Genomic DNA, 21,450 nt, shown 5'->3' with positions numbered 1-21,450 from the left:
AATGCCATATCTGACCGGGATCTGAACCCGGGACCTCCAGATGAAAGGCTGTGTGGTGCTACCATTCTGTCACAGATATCTTTTATAGTAATAAAACTATTATTCCCCCATTATTACTAAAAATTTCCATCTGCAGCTGCTGAAAACAAAAAATTAAAATAAATTAAAAAATAGTAATAAAAATAAATATTTCACTTATTTTTGGATCCATCTGTTAACTTGGATTATTTACTATTTTGTGAGAAAAAAATTGGATTCTATACTTGTATTTCACTCATGCAATTATAGTTATGTTGGGTGTATCTCCCTTGTGTATTAAAAAAACTCATAATTGCCAGTGCCATCAAGGATTATATACCCAAAATGCAAAGTTAAATAACCAAATATAATTCCAAGACTGGATCCAAAAAAGATTTTTTTTTATATATAACAACTATGATTCGTCTAGGGTTAAAATCAATAAACTGAAAAAAATAAATAAAGAAATTACTGCACTACCTACACCTTACTGGATTGTTTGGTACAAAATCTTTTGTACTGGGTTATACAAAAAAAAAAAAATGAACTGATCTTATAACATAATATTTTATTAAGGAAAAGTAATACAAAATTCTTACCATATCACACGTATTCTATTTTAGTGTTGTACTGTAGTTTCATTTCCTGTCTTACAAGTGTTCAATGTGACCACCAGAAGCATCATGGACAACATCAAGGCGATAAGAGAATTCCTCCCAGACGCATAACAACATATCACGATTCACTGACTTGATTCGATGTTTTCCTCACAAGAAAAATATCACATACTGTTAAATCTAGAGATCTCACAGGGCAAGCCCAAAGAGCAAGATTTTGGACACCGTTTTGACCAATCCATCGTTGGGACACTTTTTCATTCAACAAAGCTTGTATCATCAGGTGTCAATGAAATGGTGCTCCATCTAGTTGTAAAATAAAGTCATCTGAATCTGCTTGCAGTAATGGGAAGAGCCAGTACTGGAGCATGTAAAAAAAAATTTCCCTTGAAGAAAATGGGACATAAACCTTGTCCTTACGTACTACACAGAACACATTCATTCACCTTAGGAGAATCTCTCTCTCGTGCTCAACTCCTACATGTAGAGGTTCCAATCCCCAAATGCAAATATTATGATGATTGACTGTGCCATTAAGTGAAAGGTCACTTCATCAATGAAAATTGACCTTCCATTTTCTCCAGCATCAATTCGTAAAATTCCAATAGCTTCTTTTTGTCGTTGTAGGAAAGTGCTTGAATATTCTGTAGTCTTCTTAGCACAAGCCAGATAGTTTGTTGAGGAATTGCAAGCTGACGGCTGGCTCGATTTGAGAACTTATGTGGGCTACGCTGAAATGCATCACGAATTCTCTCCACTTGTTCCTCCAAAACTTGTCGTCGTCTTGGACTTTTTTCTTTACAGAGACACCCACTCTCCCCAAACTGTTGAAACCATCATTGAATGTTCTTTGGAGAGGGCAGATTAATGTCGAATTGCCTTTGAAAAGCACGCTGCACCATGACTACTGAATTTGTTTTCATGAATTCAAGAACACAGAATGCCTTTTGTTGTTGATTCACTATTTTGAGGTCACTATAACTAATGATCTCATGCAGTAGTTATTCAAAATTTAGAAACCTACTCTCAAATGATCTGCGATTCATTCTACAATGGTTCTATTGAACTGAAAAATAGCATCTTGCAATTATTTAATTTTATTATTATAATAATAAAATTAAATAACTATTAAATGTATATATACACTGCTAAGAGTGAAATAAAAGACTTAAAGTAAGCTGAAGAAGAGACATCATCAGAATACATGCTTGTAAAATGAAGCTTTTAGCTATTGTGAAATAAAGATAAATAAGGTATCACGGGAATTACAAGCACAGGCTGAATAAGGGATTTAAAGGTCAATTAATAATGGGAAAGGAAACTTTAGAACAGACTACAGTGATCAAAGTTGAAATGTTATGATTATATAAAGAAAATGGAGATATCTTGGGTGATGCACGAGACGGAAATTCATCCAGAGAAAATAAATGGAGGAGGAGAATAAGGAATAGGAAGTTGAAGAATTACAAGACTGTATACAAAGTTGGGAGAAGAATGAAAGGATGCTGTGAACAAAGGTGTTGGTAGGATAGGAAGAAATGGTGAGGCTTATGTTTCAAATGGGCTCAGATAGTAGCAGCAAACTATACATCATGATGAAAATATTGTTATTTTTGAAGAAAAACATGTAATATTGAAATCTAATTGGATAAGACCCAATCAATGGAAGGCTACATGGCCATCTTCTTTGTCCAGAAAACCTCAGGAGATCAGTGTATTTTTACCCTGGTAGCCCAAAAATGGTCAAATACTTGCTTGAACTAACTCAATATTTGATGCGACAGACTTCTCTCTTTCAGCTACTTAACAGACTAAAAAGAATACTTGTCAGTCTCTCTATTTTTATATCCAACTGAACTATAAGTCATTTACCCATACCCTTAATAAAGAGGTTATTCAAGCAACAAACATATTGGATTTCTATTTTCCTTCTAAATAAAATAAAAACTATAGAAATAAATATAATCTATTTTTTAAGTTACCTGCATTATACGTTTCAATAAAGCATTTAATTTGTCTGTAGCAGCTTCTGCTTTTTCATTTTGTGACTTTTTTACAGATATGTCAACTTTTTTCTCATCATCTGATGAAGATGAGTCGCTATCTGAAGATGATGATGTTTCATCTTTACGTTTTGTCAATCTTATTAATGATGATGTCAATGACCTTCTGGTTTGAAAGTGCCTTTAACAAAAAAAATATGAGAAGTTCATTTCCACCTTAACTGACATCCAGTAGACAAACAGAAATTTCTAACCACAACATCTAAGTACAATCAGTAGCATCAATAAAACCAGCTAGCTAACTGAAAATCATAGGCTACTTGGTTAACTGATATGAAAACAAATGAATGTAATTTATATTAATCATAAATTTATATTCTGTAATTGGATTTATGAAACTTAATGTTGAAATTAGGTGAACCCGATCTAGAGTAAACAAAATTTTTTATGTAAATTAAAAAGATAAAACTAATTTTTATAGCTCAGATTCCAAGGACTCAATTCATGAGTCCGAGATTTTCTTGATAATCGATTCCCAGGTCCGTGGACTGGTCGTGAAGGTCCAGTTGCAACTCGCTCCCTAGATTTGGCCCCGCTAGATATTTTATTGTGGCGTTTCATTGAAGATCTGCATTACACATTACCTTTGCTTGCTGATTTTGAGCCTACTTGCTCTTCCATTTGTTGTCTTGAAATATAATACCCAACATTCTCTCTTCCCTTCATTCCCCTAGTATGTATTTAATTCCTCAATTATAGTAATTAAAATTACTAATATCTTTCATAACCTTTGTAAGTAACAACATATTTTACAGTAGAATAAATATCTATTTCATCGTCTTCCAATTATATATCTCGTCGAGCTGTTGTCTCTCATACTGCTCTGTTTAACTGGATAACTTAGTTGCTCGTAACTACAAACACATAACGGCTGATTACAGAATACTAATTAATTAAGTACAATCGGTTACGGTTACGGTTCTTTGTCACGAAAGGCAAAACAGAATATCAGGATTGTTATCCACATTAGAACGATACGTTCAACAACACAATGACAGAAGATTACATTGATACAACACAAAGATCATACTTGAAATGGATCAAATAAATGTATGCACTTATACCGAAATGTTATACCAACTTTTACAAAGGTGGAAGTTCACAAAATCACGTTCGTAGTACCATTCAATAGAAGGATTCTTAAAAGAAGTATTATGGGATTGTTCAGACTTCGTAACCTGCCTTGAGAAAATATTACTTATTCTACAGTTAAAATAAAATAAAACACAATATGACATTGTTTAAACGCTTTCTCATTGTTGGGTAAATATACGCTTGTATTTTTCATTACTTTAGCATGTTTACAATTTTTTCCGTACATGTTAGTACAGAAAAAATCTTTAATTAACCTATCCATTTTTATCTTTTATGAATTTACTCGAGCTCGTATGTTCTAAAGAAAATAAACTCGATAGTGCAACGGACTTGAATTTGAACTTTTTTACGTTTATTCCTTAATCTTATATAAGTTCAATATGTAGTTTATTATTTAACGTGTAAAATACATGTTTATACTATTGCTAATTTTTTATTTTTACATTAAAACGATAGTTCATAATTATAGTAAATAGAAGTGTTCAAACGATATTAATTCTTATTCATTATTAGCAGTACGAATTAATTAGACCATTGATATTTATTTTTTTCTTAAATGCTTATTACAGTTTTAATAAGTAAGCCGTGGATTCAATCAGGAGGTTATGTTTTTAGCCACATACCCTATAAAATGTTATAGTTAAAAATATACTTTAACGTAACTATATTTTTAAGTAAACATTTAACTGTTAGTAATTGTTAAATATATACTTATAAATTTTGGATTGTGAAAATATAGCACTATAAATAGCGTTAATGTTTTTCAACTGGCTTAATTTGTTTTTAGATATTCTTTAATTAAGTAATAGAAAACTTTACTATTGCAGCCCTAATTTGTTTTAGATAAATGTTCAGTATCAGGTTGAAATATTCTACATAAAAAAGAAATTGTAACTGCAGTAAATATTCTTATCAAATTTTTAAGCATTAACCACTTCACTAATTAGATATGCAGACTAATGGTTTTTTTTTTTTGTAATAAATATTTTGAAAAGATTGAATGGTAGTGTTATGTAAAGTTAGTTTTCATTCATTCTGTAAAGAATTTCTGACCATAAAAATTGTCAATTCAAAGTATCCAGTTACTAGAAAATCTGTATTACTGTATCTTGAATTATGTCATTTGTTTTACAAATGGTTACTTATTAAGATAGCTGGTATCAAATACCATTTTCCTGTATGTTGGTAAATGAACAACATTCTTAAGGTGTAAAATGTTGAAATAATAATTTAAAGCAGATTGAATTTATCACAATTTGTACTTAAAATTATATGATCAATTAATTTATTTTAGAATGTAGTTCTTTGTAATCACTTTGTAATTATTTATTAGTAAGAACTAATAAATAATGAATATGCATCACACCTCATTGTCATGCAATGAGTGTCTTAAGAAAATAACAATTAGCTTTTTAATTTTACTTGTAAACTGATTTTGTAACGTTATCGATATCATTTTTGGTTATTTGTAAATTTGCTCTCAACCCATATTGTATTTTCTAAGGCTACCAATTAAGTAATGCCGTATACACTTTAATCTAAATTTATGGATAAATTTTCAGCATTATTAGTAAGATAGTCAATATTGTTAAGTAAGCAACAATCATTATCATCTTTACATTGTCTTTATTTAAATGTATCAGCACATATGTTGGTGAGCACATATGTTGGTGGGGACAGTACTTTCTGATTAAACAGAGGCCATCCTAATACAATGCACTGCGATTGTTAGGTTGAGGTTAGGTTAGGGTAAGGTTTGTTTGCTATCCATGTTGAGGAAAATACTTTTCTTAATAGACTGACGCTTATCGCAGTCAAGGTCAAGTTAGTCCGGCCAAGGTCAGTGCTATGTGCAGCAACAATGGGTTATCATGATCACTATCTGTCACTGTTACTGCATTGATTTTGCGTTGTTCTTATCTATTGTTTGTTTGTAGTGTAAGCTTACTAGTGAAATGAGTGACTGTGTTGATTTGGGATTTACCCAAAACTGAGGAAGAAACTGTTCGTTTCCTTCAATCTAATGGGTGTTTGCCAACGTCGAAACAGTACGTTAACGGACATGATATGTGTTTGTATTTTAGCGACCAAAATCAATTTGGTCATGCAATACAAGACCATGCCATAAAAAAGTAGACCTTTGTGTGGACACTTGGTTTTCAGATAGCAAACTGTTGGTCTGAAGAACTTACCTTCATATTGTGGTGTGAGAAGCAGTTAGATGTGTCGTCGAATTCCACTGTTGGTTGGAATAATTACAAACGGGAGGTGTGTGCTTTCTCAGTGGAGCATAAAAATGAAGGAAAAATAGGAGGTATTAACCGTGTTGTTGAGATTGATGAAACTTTCTTTACCAAACACAAAAACAATGCTTGGCAAGTATTAATGCAACAATGGATTTTTGCTGGGTTATTTCAGGAAACAGGAGGCTGCTTTCCTGTGAAAGTGCCAAATAGGAGTGTGAAAACTGTGCTCAAACAAATCAAATTACATATTGAAACCTAGCTTGACCATTATTTCAGATTGTTGGAAGGGGTACAGTTCTGATGAACTGATGAACACATATACAATTTTGTGGATCCTGAAACTGGGGCTAATACTCAGAAAATTGAATGAATTTAGCAGTTGGCAAAATGGTGGAACAAAAAAACATAGGGGCACAGCTTGCCACTATTTAGATTTGTATCTTCTGGCTGAATACATGTGGTAATCGATGGCCGGTGGCAACATATTCAACAAGCTCCTCGACAACATCGTTAAGTTTTGGTACTGTTCAAGCACAAAATCAGTTTGTAAAATTTCCAAAATTTTGTATGATATAAATAAAGGAATATACTGTGTATACATGTTTGGGTTTTTTAAAAACATCATTCTTCCTTCTGAAAACAGGTGACCTCTGTTTAATCAGAAAGTTCTGTGGGGACTGAAAGCCTATGTACTAGCATTTTGCATGCAATGACCTCTTGTTTCAAGTAAACTAAAAACATTGTCATTTTCTATATATCTTTTGTGATATGATAATATATAAAAAAACAGGTTTCATAAACTTGTAGATTATGTAATTGTTGAGTTTTATTCTAAATTATATATCGGTATTGTGATCAAGGCCTACTTCCTGTTGTATAGCAACTAATAATAGTAGAATCATTCATGAATCATACATGACTAATATGCTGTTTATGAATTGTTGTACACACAACACGCAATTCTAATAATTTCACTTACTTAATTTTTAATCTACTCTAATCATTGCGCTGTGAAGGATCATATATCACACATCGCTTGTAATTAAGTTCTAGAAGTGGTTAGTGTAGAAACACTAATTGTAATGTATATTTTACTTGATGAAGCGAATAGCGTTAGTGATTTATTTTTACTACTTATTTTATTGTTTTCATTTAAGACTTATCATAAATTCAGTCATTTAAATTTTTAATATTTCTATATAGTTTTCTTCTAAAATGCCCAGGTTAGGAGGAAAAGGTACACTTGTTATTCAATGCTTACAATTTATTTTTATAAAACAATGCCAGAACAAAAATAGTGAAGACAACTGAAGTGCTGAATATGGTTGTTCAAGCGACAAAAGTATCAAAACAAACGATCCAAAGAATTATAGCAGAAGAGAAATCAAATGAAACTGAGAAACCATCTGTGTTCATTTCACTGAGAAAACGTGTAAATGTTTGACATGGATGCTTTGAGGCATTTAATAAATAAATTCTATGTAACCAAAAAATGAAAAGTACATAAAATGGTTACGAGAGAAGTGTATTCCCTATATAAAATGGTTATGAGAGAAGTGTATTCCCAACTTGCCACCAAAGTCGGTCATTGTATTAGATAATGCATTGTATCACTACATTCTGCTACAAAAGCAGCCAAATTCTAACTCTTTAAAAAGTGATATTATAAAATTGTTACCCAAACAATGAAACAGTTCTCCTCTTATGACGGAATACTGAATTGTATGATATACGATTACACAAACAAAATCAAAAGAAATTTATTTCTATTAGATGACATTTTCAAAAATTATGTCACCCAGTTATATGGTTGCTATCTGATCATCATCTTTAATTAAATGCCATTGAAATGATTTAGTCAAGTGAAAGGCTACCACTGCCAGGGCGGGTTGCCCTGGCAGGTGGCATCTCAGAGACCCACCGGGTTGGTCTAGTGGTGAACGCGTCTTCCCAAATCAACTGATTTGGAAGCCGACAGTTCCAGCGTTCAAGTCCTAGTAAAGCCAGTTATTTTTACATGGATTTGAATGCTAGATCGTGGATATACCGGTGTTCTTTTGTGGTTGGGTTTCAATTATACTATACAAGACTACACTTCATTTACACTCATACATATCATCCTCATTCATCCTCTGAAGTATTATCTAAACGGTAGTTACCGGAGGCTAAACAGGAAAAAGAAAGGTGGCATCTCAGAATGCTATTATTATTAGGTGTCCAAAATTGATTACCTTGTGAAAAAAATTGTTGTTTTAAAGATAAAATTGATCAAGGAAAAGTGAAAATAAGGTTTGACATTATTCAGTTAAGCATCCAATTGTTTAACAGATTGACATCATCCATTTGCAAAAGATTCACTTCCAGCACATCTCTAAAAATATCTTAAAGATTACACATTCTCAACGTTTTCATTAAGATCCATAATATCCACAGACAAGTTCACTCATTACGATAGCTGGAAGCTTAAATATAAGTTAAATTAATTAATATATTATTTGTGTATTTTATTCAATTTACAAAGTAAATTATTGTAATACGAAGTTAACCTTCCGACAAAATGTCAATGGATTCCAAATGGATAATCAATAGTATATTCAGTCATAATAAATATATAAACCACTTCCTAACAATTATATATGTAACACATACAAGCGCTTCCAGAAAGTAATTTCCATCATCAGGAACACACTAAGTTATTATGTATGTAATAATAAATAAAACTTCACATATTAATTATATAAAACTTTTTTTTTATATATATAACAATTGATCATCATGTATGCAAAATTTATGTCAACATAGTACGTCTTATCCATATGGTGCTTTCAATTGTTATTTATGTAAAAAAAATGTAAACTAACTTAGAAATATTTATGCTCACTTAACTGCTTTTAAAGCCTACAATAGTAGAATAGAACATTTCAAAACTCAGTTTTGAAATTTAGCACTTAAAAAAAATGTTTGTATTTAAAATAATTTTTTTTTTCTTGCTGGTACTTAGAAGGTAGTATTATATATGAAAAAGTGAAATGTTTATCAAAATTGTATTATAACATTTTTTAAATAATTTATTTTTCTAATTTTGGAGAAAAGCAATTATGCTAATTATAACTATGTTAGTAGCTTTTTACATTTACTCGAGATCGGGTTCACCTAATTTCAACATTAAGTTTCATAATTCCAATTACAGAATATAAATTTATGATTAATATAAATTACATTCATTTGTTTTCATATCAGTTAACCAAGTAGCCTATGATTTTCAGTTAGCTAGCTGGTTTTATTGATGCTACTGATTGTACTTAGATGTTGTGGTTAGAAATTTCTGTTTGTCTACTGGATGTCAGTTAAGGTGGAAATGAACTTCTCATATTTTTTTTGTTAAAGGCACTTTCAAACCAGAAGGTCATTGACATCATCATTAATAAGATTGACAAAACGTAAAGATGAAACATCATCATCTTCAGATAGCGACTCATCTTCATCAGATGATGAGAAAAAAGTTGACATATCTGTAAAAAAGTCACAAAATGAAAAAGCAGAAGCTGCTACAGACAAATTAAATGCCTTATTGAAACGTATAATGCAGGTAACTTAAAAAATAGATTATATTTATTTCTATAGTTTTTATTTTATTTAGAAGGAAAATAGAAATCCAATATGTTTGTTGCTTGAATAACCTCTTTATTAAGGGTATGAGTAAATGACTTATAGTTCAGTTGGATATACAATAGAGAGATTGACAAGTATTCTTTTTAGTCTGTTTAGTAGCTGAAAGAGAGAAGTCTGTCGCATCAAATATTGAGTTAGTTCAAGCAAGTATTTGACCATTTTTGGGCTACCAGGGTAAAAATACACTGATCTGCTGAGGTTTTCTGGACAAAGATGGCCATGTAGCCCTCCATTGATTGGGTCATACCCAATTAGATTTCAAAATCTCATGTTTTTCTTCAAACGCCTTCGGTTTTTTTTATTGATTTCCTTTTTCCATTCAGTTTAACATTAAAAGCCTACATGCCTATGGATGTATATCAGTTACTTTATTATGCCAGAATTTATTCATTAAAAGTTCACAATTTACATTGATTAAAATTTTAAAATAATTACTGCACACTGTAGAAGTATGGCAATTGAAATTCTTTTCTGAAATGTGAAAATACTGTGATTGTTGTTAATTGATGAGTGGTTTTATTTAGAGTTGGTTTTAAACTAGTGGTTCTATTAAATATAATTGTTGTTTTGTGACAGAAAGAGTTATTTGTCACTTTATATTGTTCTTCCCAGCTCATTCTTATAGCTATCAACATGTACATCACCTAATGTGCAAGAGCGCCACTTAACTGCTTTCTTTGAGAGAAGCGAGTTTTATTTCACCTCATTCCCTGTAATGAGTAGAGTGAGAATGTCAGTTGCCAAGCCGAACATTAGCATCTCAGTGGGCTTAGCATGCGTATGTTGTGAAGAAGACAGTAGAATTTCAATCCTCAGTCTCTATAGTAAGCCAGACATGAGTTGTTATTAGTATGGCTTGGGCAATTTTAGAAATGACTTGTGAATCTTAAGGTTGCTTACCATCTTTTGATTGTGATAACTACATATATACATATAATAATATTTATAAGTTAATAATAATCAAAAGTGACCAAAAAATATTTTTATTAGGGAATTATTTGCATTCTTTTGATACTTTCTTAGAGGTACATGAATATCATGTGAGTAAAAAAATTTAAACAAATAGAAAAATAGTAAAAATATAAATTAACTGTTATTGCTTAGTATAAACAAAACAGAAATTTGGAAAACTAAAAAGATATATATAAAAGTTTATTTAGCTTCTGGGCTTTAAAATTAATTAATTAATTTATTTATTAAAATTAATTTATTTTTTAATTAAAAAATTATATCAGAAGTATGGGAAGCCACATTTCTAATATTTATATAACACACTGTGCACTAACTATTAAATATTGCATTTATAGAATAAATGAAAAAATAATTTTAAAAGTTATTGATTTGGAAACTTGGCAGATTAATTTAAAACACCATGATGATAGTGCTTCAAAATCTTTAGGCCATTCATCACTTATATGAGAAAATTGAAAAAAAGTTAAAAAATCAAACTTTTAATTTGAAGGTATGACTTTCACATAATCTTATATATCAGCATCAAAGCTTGTCATCAAATCCATTCTGAGATACCATCCTAAAATTATTTTTTGTCTTTTAGTGCGTTTAATTTAAGAGTGATGTTTTAAAATTTTTTACATATTTTCATTTTATACTTTGTAGTGCATTTAATATAAGAGTGGTTTATAAAAAGTCTTTTATATATTTTTCGTTTCCTACTTTTTAGTCTTCAAAAGTTTATACTTTACAGCTGCACTAGCGCGCAGGTTTGAGCATATTTAGCGAAAGATTGGAGCGATACGTCTTACAGAGGGTTAGTGCAATCAAAACATAGGACTAACCGATTTAATTTTTGGATAACCAAGATTCGATTGATCAGAAGGTGTACTGGATGCGTTAAAGAGTTAGCGCTCAACTTGATGATACCTACTTAGTTTGAATCTTGAAAATCGGATGAGCAATTGCCGAGATGTTATGGTGGCACCTCATCACACCCCCTCTCCAATTTCTGAACATTGCCCCGGGGCCACTTGAAAATATTATCATCTGACGGATACCACTGGGAACGGATGGGGTGCTCTCAAGAGGAGTCTAAAAATTTTTCCAGAGTGCTACGACAGACAGTTTTCGAGATATTTGTGATTTTCGTCCAAAAATTCAAATCCAGTTAAAAGTACTAAATTTTCCCAAAACTTAGGTCGCTACTGTACAGAATTTCTAGTAGCAACTGTATACCCTAATATATATGTCACTTGTTTATAAAATTAATAGCGTGTTATCATTTAGCTCCAGTCGGTTGTTATAGTAGGTAGACCCCTATGGTTTGATAAAATTGGGTACTTCAAACTTGTGCGAATTTTAGATCCAAACTTACTGAAACAGACTAGGTTATCTTTCACTAAGATAATGTGCATGTAAATGAGGTTGCATAAGTTCAAGGTGTATTTTTTTCACCTAACAATTTAGGGGCATCTTAGCGACTTGAAAATGTTGCTAAAATGTATTGTCATCAGGAGCAAACCTGTATGCAAAATTTCAGAAGTGCTTCAAAATTTGACTGAAAGATTTCATACCATGAATTTCATATAGAAGTCCAAAAGTGAGTTAAAATAAGAGTGGTAAAAAGGCTTACTAAGAACTTGTTTACTATAGGATCCATTCTCTTATACAGATAAGATTCTCTTATCTGTATAAGAGAATGAATATTTTAGAAATATGAAACTTCAACTTATTAAAATGTATTTCACTGTTAAAGTATACTGATTTGTATTCAAAATACAGTGTAAATGAAGTTAACAGATGCCCATTTAATTCAGCTGAAAGGAAGGGATGAGTCTTAGGTTTAGAAGAAAGTAAAGATACTATAGCAGTAATAAATATATTTTTTTTTTGTGGGACCTATCAATTCTCGTTTTTTGTTCTTTTTTTTTGAAATTACAAGGCCAGTGTAGTTATTAATTATAGCAAGTTGTAGGTTGAGATGTATATTTAGATTCTACTGTAACAAAATAACAGTGTTAATTTAATATTTTTGGTGGAGTAGGAGGCCATGGCTTTGCATGGTGGTCATCTCAATCATTAATCATGTTTTTGTACAATTGCTGGACCAATCCACCAGCAGATTTACTGCATCCCTGATTTCCAGTAAACAAATAGCTGCTAGAAGGTGTCAAGAGCGTGGTGCCATAGATGGAGTAAAAGCAGTCACTGATATAATGTCTGTCTGTTCAAGGAAGGAGTGCTGAAGAAGGATAAGAAGATTATCAATCTCAGAGAATTTGTTTCTGATGATAATATGCCCAGGTTAGTTTGTGGTCTTCAGGCACAGTCTATGTTAATAAGAAATCATCATATAAAATATATGAAAATCACTGTAATTTTTATTTTGTATTGTGAAGATTTTCAATGTTGAATAAAATATAAGATATATTTCGTTTAATGCAGGAAGAAAAAAATCTTTCAAAATCAAAGTCACAATTAAATTTAGCAAAACCAAGAGAAATACAGCGGCAAAAAGAGTTAGAAGAAAGGGAAAAGCATGATCCCAAGATATTTGGTAAGTAATATTTTGTTTCATTTAGAAAACTGGTGTAGGTTATTAATATTTTATTTTATGTTGTTCAGTGTGTTGCTGATAGAAGATAACCTGACCTTTTTATTAATAATCTTTATTATCTTTTTAGTTTAGATTTTTTTTAAGATAGATTGATACAGATTTTTTATACATTGTATCTTAACGGGCTCTGGAATTTGAACTTGATAAAAGGAAGAAATGACATTGGTCTTCAGACCAGATTAATTCAAACATGTCAGGTAGTGTTGCTTAAAAATTCTGTTAGTGAGTGCGTTGGAATGAAACGTTTCTGGTATAGATATTTAAAACATTGTTTTTCATTATCACAATTACTAAAAACAAATTAATTAGGTATCCTTAATTATTGTCTTATTAGCTGAGTTGCTGTTTCTTCACATTTTTTTTTAATATATTTTTCTCAAATGATGTGGTAATAAGTATTTGGGGTTTTAATACAGAGGAGAGGTAAATATTTAATTATTTGAAATAAACTTTAAAATAAAAATTTATAATACTACAATTAATAATATCTATTAAATTTAGTACATATAACATTTTAAAAATTATTTTTCTCTAGAGAAGAAGATAAGTAAATAGGACAATAGGTAAGTTTACAAAGGTTAAAAGAATTTTTACTTTGTGTGGGAAGGAAAGGATAGTGATATCTGTAATTCTCTTGGAGCATTGTTGTATATGTTACTTGATTGATTCATATAACATTCCAGTTCTTAATACAACATTCTTGGTTTAGGCTCATTGATAGCTGTCTCCTTTCCAGACAAATTACCTGTCTCACACGCGCATGCACACACACACACACACACACACACACACAATATGATCCATATTGTCAGACAAATGGAAAATAATCATGGGATATTGCAACCAAGTTCTCTTTGCATTTAATAACAATTATCTCACTATTATCATATGTAATCTTATTGTGCCACTTCTGCCCACCTTCATATTTTCATCTGTCTAACCTTAGCTGAAAGTTTTCTGTGTTCAGCTGTATTTCCATCTTCAGAATTATTTAACATAAATGGTGTTACTTTCTCTTGGAATATTTATGTATATATTACTTGATTGATTTATGTGATATTCCAGTTATTTTAAACAGCATTCTTGATTTGCACCCATTGATAGCTGTGTATCTTTTTCAGATAAATCTACCTGTCAAATGTTACTTCCATGCTTTGTCAGGCCAGAGTGTGTTGTTAATTAAAAACCAACAACAGAACGATGGCTTGGGATAGTATTGGGAAGGTGTTACCGATAAAATATAACTGTTTGGTTAAGCCTCAACTGTTTGCATCACTTTAATACATTGTCAGTTATTGAAACCCATTCCCAACTAATACTTGTGCAAAACACCATTTTCTTTCTGATTGCCTGAAAATTTCAAGATTAGGGTGAACGGACATAATATTGACAATATCAGTATGGATAATATAAGTATCAATATATTGTGGAGATAATATTAACAATATTATGACACAGTGCTTATTATATTTGATACAGATGGTCGAAAAGAATGATTCTAAATTATTTCAACAACAAATTGATTTTAATAGACAGCTATTGATGAAAGTCCACACTACAGTTTGATCTTTGGACTTGGAATAGTTTCTCATGTAACTGAGGTAGGTTTTCAGCACTCCTTTCTCCATAGGTTGCTTATTTATACAGGGGATCATTTTAAAAGTTACCACATTTATTATTCAGCCCCATATTTTTTGTTTGCGTTCATGTACACCATCCTCGTGGGGGGGGAACCTTTATAAAATTATTTTCGAAGGGGTGGAACGCAACCTTTCCACTACACTTACCCCAACTCAAAAATCTTTAATGACAATGGTAACATTTAATTACATTAATTGAAAACCTTAAAAAATGATGAATTTTGGTGAGAAGAAAATTAAAATCCGCCCACCCCTTCACTCAGTAGGTGCGAAAAACCATTTGTGATAGTACTTTTTTAAATTTCAGTCCAACAAAAAATAACTATAAAATTACATGATATTACTTCTTTAACCATTTGAAATCATAATCTGTGGATTAAAACTTAATTTTTTTTTTTTAAATTACCAACATAATCCTTAATTGTTTTCTAAATTTTCTAGTGTTAAAACTTATTTTTTTTAAATGAGATGGTGCAGCTTGTGACACCTTATTGAAAGTCCCTTTCAATGTTAAGTAATTTGGTACAAATAAAATAAAAATTGGTTTACTGGTTTTGAAGTTATGATTAAAAATGTTGTTTTTTTTTAGGTTATGTTGGTATGCAGTGTTACTGATCCAACGCATTAGATCTGAAATCATCTGTTCTTGTTAAAAATATGTGTTTTAGGTTTCTTCAGCATTGAAAAAACATACCAATAAACACAGCATTATAACATTAGTTAAACATATGAAAAATCAATAACACTTGTCAGTATGATTTTTGTCTCGTGAATACCAATAGGTGCATTTAATGCAGTTTTTTATCCTGTTTTCAAATATGTATTCAGAATTTCTCCATCGCCCACAGATTTTTTCGAATTTTAATTTTTTAAATTATTTTTAAGTGTTTTTTCGTACATTTGACCATTGTCAAGTAAAAGCACCTAGAGCATTGTAAATATGATGGAACCAAATGAGCTAACTCAAAGAGTAGTGTTACTACTATTGTGCAGGTTCAGATGTGTAGACATAGTCATGCACAAACGTGATCTAGTGTAGCACACATTCTTCAGAATGATGCCAGTTGTGAGATGAACCAGTAAACATGTCATTGTGAATGCTTTGTGTGTCTGAATTATTGTGTATTACATATTTACAACTTTATTTCTTTTAATTAGTCATTAGTTACAAAATGCCTAGCGTTAGTTTAAATCATCCTAACAATTTTTGTTATATATTTGGTGAAGTGACACTCAAGTCCCAAAGTAAAACATCATTTAAAGTATTTTACCAGATTTTAAGCCATTTTAGTGAGACAAATTTACTAAAGACAAAAAATGAAAGGCCAAAAGATAGAACAATAACACAAACCAAATGCCAATTTTAACTAAAGAATACAACAATTTAAATAAAGCGTGATTGAAATAAACACAAGGAATACTTTTTGCCACTAATAACATGTATGAAAGAAAACAATTTGAAAAAATTTTCCATAGAAACTTAAGATCTCAATAATTGGCAGAAAATTATAACCTTTTATAACAAGGTGATCAATTTTTCAACATGTTGCCACAAAGAAGTACCTTGTATAATAAAAGAACCTTCTATTATTGGTTTTTCTTATACAGGATTATCATAAAAGAATGGTGCGGTTTCAGTAATTCATAGGAAGATTGTAGGGAAATTTCTAGATGTTATATTGGTATCCCTGAAAGCCTTCAACCCAAAATTTTGTTTATCAGCAGTTGTAACCACAACGTCAGTTGTATTGTTGTTGCGGTGAGTTTAGTGAGTTACTATGTTCTCGGATAAAGACAAAGCAAAGCGTGTTTTATTGATGGCTGAATTAAAATCCGTAATTTTAGTTCAACATGACGTGAATTCGGAAGAGATCCACCACACAAAAATAACATAACACGTTGGTTCAAACGATTCGATGAAACTGGATCAGTTAAGAAACAGAAATCAACCGGCAGACCAAGTGTACCAGACGAAACGGTTGAACTAATTAGGCAATCGTCAATTAGAAGTCCTGGGAAGTCCATCCCCTGTCGAAGCGTCGAATTAGGTATTCCAAAATCAACAGTTCACAAAGTTTTACTTAAAAAACTGAAATTACACGCTTATAAAATCCAGATACTGGACGAATTGAAACCCGATGATGGTGTAAAACATTACAATTTCGCTGTTGAAATGTCGAACAGAATAGGTGAAAACGAATCATTTTTAGATGATATAATTTTTACAGACGAGGCTACATTCCATGTGAATGGATGTGTTAACAGACACAATTCACGAATATGGGGCTCTGAAAACCCACACGCAATTATTGAGAAACAACGCGATTCGCCTAAAGTTAATGTTTGTTGTGGCGGGATGAAAAATCTTGTAATAGGGCCTTTCTTCTTTGCTGAAAAAACAATTAATGGAGTTGTATATCTTGACATGTTAACCAATTATTGCTTTGCTCAGCCGGATGAACTCGAAAACATTCATCGACTTCATTTCCAACAAGACGGTGCTCCCCCGCACTTCAATGCATCGGTCACTGACGCTTTGAACGAAAAATTTGGAGGTCAATGGATAGGCCGGCAAGGACCCATACTTTGGCCTCCAAGGTGTCCAGACCTGACACCTTGCGATTTTTTCTTGTGGGAGTACATCAAAAGCATTGTTTATACACAAAAAATGTGCGACCTAAACCGCTTAAAAAACAGGATTAATGAAGCAATGACAACCATTAACGAAGAAATGTTAACTAATGTTTGGAGAGAAGTTGAGTATCGTTTGAACATTTGTCAAGCGACTAAAGGCGCACATATTGAAATTTATTAATTATGTAAAAAAATGTTTGAGACGACAAATTTGAAAAATAAAAAACATCTGTTTTAATTTAAACCATGTTCATAACTGCACCATTCTTTTATGATAACCCTATATTTAACTGATGTTATAATGTTGTGTTTACTGGTATGTTTTTTCAATGCTGGAGAAACCTAAAACCCATATTTTTATCAAGAACGGATGATTTCACACCTAATGCTTTGGGTCAGTAACACTGTATCCCAACATAACCACAAAAAAACCATATTTTGTAATCATAACTTCAATATCAGTGAACCAATTTTTATTTTATTTATATCAAATTACTTGTCATTGAATGGGCCTTCCAACGAGGTGTCATAAGATACATTGTCTCATTTAAAAAAAAAAAAACGTTAAGCCATGAAAATGTTTTTTAAACGTTTAAGAAAACGTTTAAGAGCGAAATTTTGTGTTGGTTTTTTAAAAAAATAATTTTCACAGTTTTAATTTACAGATTATTGTTATTTCAAATGGTTTAAGAAGCAATATCTCATAATTTTTTAATTATTTTTGTTGGACTGAAATTTAAAAAAGTACTACCTCAAATGGTTTTTCGCACGTTCCCAGCAAAGGGATGGGGGGATTTTAAATTTCTTCTCCCCAAAATAATTTTTTTTTCAGGTTGTCAGTTAATTAAATGTTACCATTGCCATTTAAAATTTTCAAGTTGGGATAGGTTAGCGGAGAGGGTGTATTCCACCCCTTTGAAAATAATTTTAAAAAGGTTCCCCCCAAGAATGGTGTCCATGGCTGCAAACAGAAATATGATGGGACTGATAGCTGCTGAATAATAAACGTGGTAACTTTTCAAATGGTCATCCGGTACAGCTCTTCAGAAATGCGCTTCATGTGACATAAATATGTGGTGGATTAACCATCATCACCATCTAAACGCCAAAACATCTCTTGACAAAAAATTAATTTTAGAACCCAAATCAGAATTCTTAATTTCTGAACAATTTTAGCTTTATAGGGAAGAAGACTTAACTCCACATGTAAGATTCAACAGATTAATTGTTCACTGATATTCATTGGTAATTCATACTTAATCGCAAAACTTTTTGGACTGTGTTATGGTAGTTCAAACTCTTTTCAGTGTTTTCTAGTGTTCTAATACTTTTTGCTGTATCTTTTGTTTTAAATTTTATATAAAATGATTTTACTCAAACTTTTTAATCCATGTGTTAGTTTGATGATCAGCTATTACCCACCCATGATGCAAAATATTGAACTGATTGTGAAATAACCTTTGTACAGCTGTCACAGAGTCACCATTTTTATTAAAAAATTTAACGCAGAAAGCATGCAGTGTACCTGACTACTGTTCCATGTTTACTAAATGGCATTAAATGACTAACAATATATGATCAAGTTCAGCGCCCTCACCAAACATAATATGAATGACAAATCTTTTAAATTTTCCTGCTTCAGTGACATGCTTTTTATGTATTGATTCTCTATCCTTGGTCTGTTTTTCATAGTTTCTTTTATTTCACATTTTGACCCCATCATGTACTTAATAATTTCATTCAGTTTATTTCATTACTGCTTGAAATGAGTGTGTATGCTGATAGTTCTACTTTTTCTAATTAGAGTTTTTGTTTATTCAGATGAGAAGCTAGTAAATGCAGCCAGACATGTTGCAGATAATATAGGAGGGGATTCTAAACAAACAGAAGCAGATTTATTATCCAGGTTATTGTACAAAGATCAAGAATCAGTGTCTCAAGAAGATACAAAAGCTTCAAAGAGTAAAACTATTTCATCAAAGACAGCTACAAAAACATCTCTTGGAAGTGTTTCATTAAAGTCAGTATCTTCCTTTTATGTGTATATACATTTTACATAGATAATTTTACCTGTGTCTTGTTGTGGTCACCTGTGATATTCATTCTAACACTCTTGTTGCCACTATCTATCTCCTTTCCTATCATAATCATTTGCTCCTATTTTCTTATTCTTCATCACTTCTTTTTCAGATAGGCGCTAAGGGGATTCACAGCTGCTGCCAAGAAGGAACTCTTCCTTGTATTAGGCCTGCTTTTACTGTGAACAATTTGGTTTCTTCTTTTCTATACTAAATTGTTGTACTCACAACAATCTGCATTGAAATATATTCAGTATGTTGAATCCACAAATTTATTTTTTAGTACTCCCCTTACTAACCCCAAGAACACAATCAACAACAAGTCATCTACTTTTAACATCAGAGGTAGTCCTTCATCCTTCATAAATATACAGCTGTTTTCTATTAAGTACTTAATTACAAGAGTAATTAGTTACTTAATCATTTGCTGTAGAAGTCTTTGATGGGTTTTTCTGTGTTTTAGCTCCTAGCTAACTCTTTGTTTACTTGTTGTTATTTGATTTCTGCTCTCTGTATTTCCTTCTAAATCAAATCAGATTAATCCTGGGCCTTTCTTATACAGCCTACCAATTTTCTTTTTCAAAATTCCATGTTTTTTTTAAATTCTTTTTTTTAGATTTTAGTAGATTTTTATTCCATCTTTCCATGTATTTATCAAAGCTCACCCATGACATAAGATTTCCAAAGCTTCCATTTTTTTTATCTTTCATGATTTTCTACTGCCTATATTATATAGAGCATTACAATATGTAAATTTGTTTTTTTTTATCGTAAATTTATGTTTAATATTAGGAGGTTTCTGTACTGTATGAAAAAGGCTGATGCTTGTCTGATTTTGATTTCTTCTTTACTGTGATAAGAGTTTTGTAATTTTAATTCTTAAATGACATAATTCTGCTAGTTTTGGAATATTGTGTTCGCTATCTTATTAACCTTTTCCCATCACAATGATCCGCGGTTGATTAGCGCTCCGCAAAAATATGTTGGTATCATTGCCTCCCTTCATAGTCTTATGTTACCCTCTTGTGAAAAAAATGTCAAAAAATTATAATATATTAAAGAGATTTAACAGATTCTGACAAAAAAAAACCGTTACGATTGGTTTTTTATGCCTGTAACAAAAAAAAAAATTGAAACTACAAAAATTACGATACTTTAATTGCAGAATTTTTTTTTGCGGATTTCTACCGCGTTTTTTATTAGTAAAATTTTTTTTTTGCTTTGTGTTTATGAAACATAGTTTGCTGATTTTAAAAATAATACTTTCAAGCAAATCGGTTGAAAATTGGGCAAAATATGATGAAAAACCCGTGTCATAAATCACAGATTAGTAACATACGTTAGTATAAGTGAAAGTAGATTCAGAAAACTACGTTTTATAAGAATTCCCACCACTCAAAAGGCTATTCAGTTTGATAAAAAACCATTTTTACTGTGTGCTGTTGTTCATTACAAATCGATATGTGTTACATGTTTACCGATATCATTTGTCTGAAAAGATATTTATAGACCTGAAGTAAAAGTGACGTATTTATGACCACAAATTCCTTCTTTTTTTTTTTGTGTGCCGTATATCATAATTTATTATGTGTTTCAATACATCGATATGTTGCTAGTAAGATAAGCTATTTTTGTAAATAATAAATAAATCTGTAATCCTCATAGCAATTATAATACACAAGTGACACACACACACACACACACGCACATTTCTGAGAAAAAAATGGTCATATTCTTTCTAGTCTAAATAAAACATTTTACATCGTATAAACGTTGTTCAAATTGTGTAATAAAACTGATTCCTTTGTGAATATAA

At 31.2% G+C, this 21,450-nt stretch overlaps 1 protein-coding gene across 1 annotated transcript in view; it reads left to right on the top strand.

Moving 5' to 3' along the window:
* The first annotated feature begins 3,809 nt into the window (after positions 1–3,809).
* The window catches only part of mRpS31 (mitochondrial ribosomal protein S31), a 30,336-nt gene continuing 12,695 nt past the window's right edge, over positions 3,810–21,450 (top strand). The window contains exons 1-4 of the mRNA XM_075361498.1: positions 3,810–3,961; positions 9,427–9,628; positions 13,111–13,222; positions 19,378–19,576. Of these exons, the coding sequence (XP_075217613.1) occupies positions 3,930–3,961; positions 9,427–9,628; positions 13,111–13,222; positions 19,378–19,576 (545 nt within the window). The 5' untranslated portion in view covers positions 3,810–3,929. The remainder of the gene's footprint in view (positions 3,962–9,426; positions 9,629–13,110; positions 13,223–19,377; positions 19,577–21,450) is intronic.

This window comes from Lycorma delicatula, chromosome 3 (assembly GCF_047948215.1).
Source record: "Lycorma delicatula isolate Av1 chromosome 3, ASM4794821v1, whole genome shotgun sequence".
Lineage (NCBI taxonomy): Eukaryota > Metazoa > Arthropoda > Insecta > Hemiptera > Fulgoridae > Lycorma > Lycorma delicatula.
This window is presented reverse-complemented; position numbering and strand designations above follow the sequence as displayed.